This window comes from Hippocampus comes, unplaced genomic scaffold, assembly GCF_001891065.2.
Source record: "Hippocampus comes isolate QL1 unplaced genomic scaffold, H_comes_QL1_v1.1 scaffold85, whole genome shotgun sequence".
In the NCBI taxonomy this organism is placed as follows: Eukaryota; Metazoa; Chordata; class Actinopteri; order Syngnathiformes; family Syngnathidae; genus Hippocampus; species Hippocampus comes.
This window is the reverse complement of record NW_017805540.1, coordinates 3,204,142-3,206,763: the sequence shown is the minus strand read 5'-3', so window position 1 is coordinate 3,206,763 and position 2,622 is coordinate 3,204,142. Positions and strand designations below refer to the sequence as shown.

At 38.3% G+C, this 2,622-nt stretch overlaps 1 protein-coding gene across 1 annotated transcript in view; it reads left to right on the top strand.

Annotated features, from left to right (window-relative positions):
* The window catches only part of agap3 (ArfGAP with GTPase domain, ankyrin repeat and PH domain 3), a 172,964-nt gene extending 172,574 nt beyond the window's left edge, over nt 1–390 (top strand). The window contains exon 19 of the mRNA XM_019879018.1: nt 13–390. Coding sequence (XP_019734577.1) covers nt 13–90 — 78 coding nt within the window. The 3' untranslated portion in view covers nt 91–390. The remainder of the gene's footprint in view (nt 1–12) is intronic.
* The last annotated feature ends 2,232 nt before the right edge of the window (nt 391–2,622 follow it).

Sequence of the window (2,622 nt, the reverse complement as noted above, 5' to 3'; positions counted from 1 at the left end):
GCGCCGTCCAACATCAGCAACCGCAACGCCAACCCCAACATCAACAACAACGCCCAGTGTGAGCTCAACCGCAGCATCAGCATCATGTAGACAGCCCCGCCCCTGAACGCCCCTCCCCCACCTCGTTTCACAAGACGCTGCGTATCCACAACGGAGACATGTCAGGATGGGACGGACGCTTTGTAAAGTTTGTTTTTATTCTTTTTTTATTGTCGGTCTTAGATGATTATGATAAGCTTTAAGTTTTTTTTCGTTTGTTTGTTTTTAATCCACACCAGTGAATTACTGACACCCCCCTTAAAGTGTTCCCCTCATGCAAGGATGGGGAAGCTTTGCAGTCGTTCAGAAATGTCCTCCGAGGGCCACGTTCAATTTAAGATGGGCTGACAAGTGTTTATTGTCGCATATCGTGAGCGCTGACTTCCTCTGAAGTTTTGTTTGTTCCCAGAATTGCATGTTGGGTCCGGTGAAGCTCACATGTCATGTGTCGCTTAGCTTCTTGTGTAATTTCCTGTTAAATTCTCATCTCGGAGCAAAATGTGTCACTGTCCAATGAAAAGCACGTGTCGCTATCTTTACTTTTTAGCAGAAAATCCAAGCTTGTTTTTCACAAAAAGTTTCTTTCAAGCAAATGGGTCATTTGAATTGTTTTTTTCTTTTTTCAAAAACGACTTTAAAATGAATATTTGAAATTGAGTTTTGGAGAAAAAGAAAATAGGAAAAGTAATTTTGTGATATTCCATTTTTATTTCTTCAGAAATTGAGATTAAAACTTCTGATTGTAATTGAGGGGGGAAAAAAATTTCCCATGAAAAATGTCTTCAAAACCTCAAGTTTCAATTTTTTTTTTTCCATAAATCCAGTTTGGAATTTTAATTCCCAATTCAAATTTTTGGGGTGTTTCTTCGATTCGTATTCCGACCCCAAATGTTCTTTTTACTCGGATAAACATATTTTTGTTCACAAATGTAAATGACAAAACAATTTCTCAAATCGAAATTGGGGTTTTTTTCTTACTTTGTCGGAACATAAGCTTCCGAAAAACTGTATAGTCACAAAATTCCAATTCACTATTACATATTATGAGCTATTATTTACTCAAAGGTTGTTATGAATTGAATAATTATGTTGCCCAGCCCTTCCCACATGTTTGACCATTTTATTTAATTCAAGTTTGCGACATGAATGAAAAAGTTCCTCTTCCAGACCATCCAAATAATTGCTCAGCAAAACCAGTGTTCTTTGATCTGCTGTTCGTGGAATGCCGACAAAGCAATTTGGAGTCAAAGCACGCAAATAATAGCGACATAAAGGAGGTGATTGCCTCTTCAATCACATTTCATTCACTTCGATTCAAAGCGTGACAATTGCGCCATTACGACGTCTTTGTGGGAACAAGCTCTAGATTCTCTCGACCGTTGGCTGACAGAAGATTTCAAATAATCCTTCCACTTCCGTCTTTTACTAGTCTGGCTGTGAAATACGCAACCGTGCCTGGGATGAGACCGAACACACTCAAGCGGGCTGTCGACGTCGTCATTCTCCGCGTACTTCAACACGTTGTCTGTTTGAGCACCCGTCGGCCTAAAAATGATACGTTCAAGGGAGCGATGAGACTTTTTATCCGATCAGTTCATATGTGATGATCGGGTTGCCACTGTGACCAGAATTGCATTTGCCCTTGTCGCGACTTGCCTTCGTAAAGCTTTCAAAGCGATGAAAGGGTTTTTCTCATGGCAATCATATTTGTTTACAGAGTTTTTAACTTGGAACTACAGACTCATTTTCAGTATTCACAATGTTTGGTGCGTCTTGGTCATCCGGGGGAACGATTTAGTCACTGAGAATGGGAGATGTGAGTCGATAACATTTATAACAGCTCTTTTTTTTTTTGGCATTTTTGCGTAAAAATATAATTCTTCAGCGTGCGCTGGTCCACCTTGTTGCATTAAATCAGGAAACATGCCAAAAAAATTCAGCTTGAGTTTTTGCTTAATTTTTATGTAATTTACGATAAAAAATTTTGGGGGAAGGTAATGTAACATCCCTATCTAATGAAAAACACGCATCTCCAAACATTTGATTTGCAATTTTTGGTTTTACCCCAAATGTTTGTTGGAAAAACAATTTCTGAACCGTAATTGAGTTTTCTTCTTCTATCAGTTTTCTTCACGTTCCAGTCACTAATCTGAAATGAAATGTAATTTGGAAACTTTTTTTTTTTTTTTTTGAAAAATAAAAATCACAACAGCTTGACCTTTTTATTCTTTTTTTTATCCTGATTTGTTGTTTTTTTCTCCCAAAACAGTTTCAGAACTGAACTTGAAATGCTGAAATTCTATTTGATTTTCTTTTCTTTTTTTTTCTTTCTATAATGGAGATGCATGTTTTTCGTCCGACAGCGACGATAAGCGTGGCTCTGTCCAAACATAAAAAGGAATCCGTTCTTGGCATTATCGAGTCTCAATGACAAGAACCAGGTCTGCTCTAAACTAAACGGAACAGTTGCGATCGTTTGTGTCGACCATGCCGAACAGGAGAGACTATTTTCAAGTGTGTTTCTCCAGCACACTTTTATTCTGAAATCTGAAGCTGACCAGCCACTGATTGCATTGTAGATGT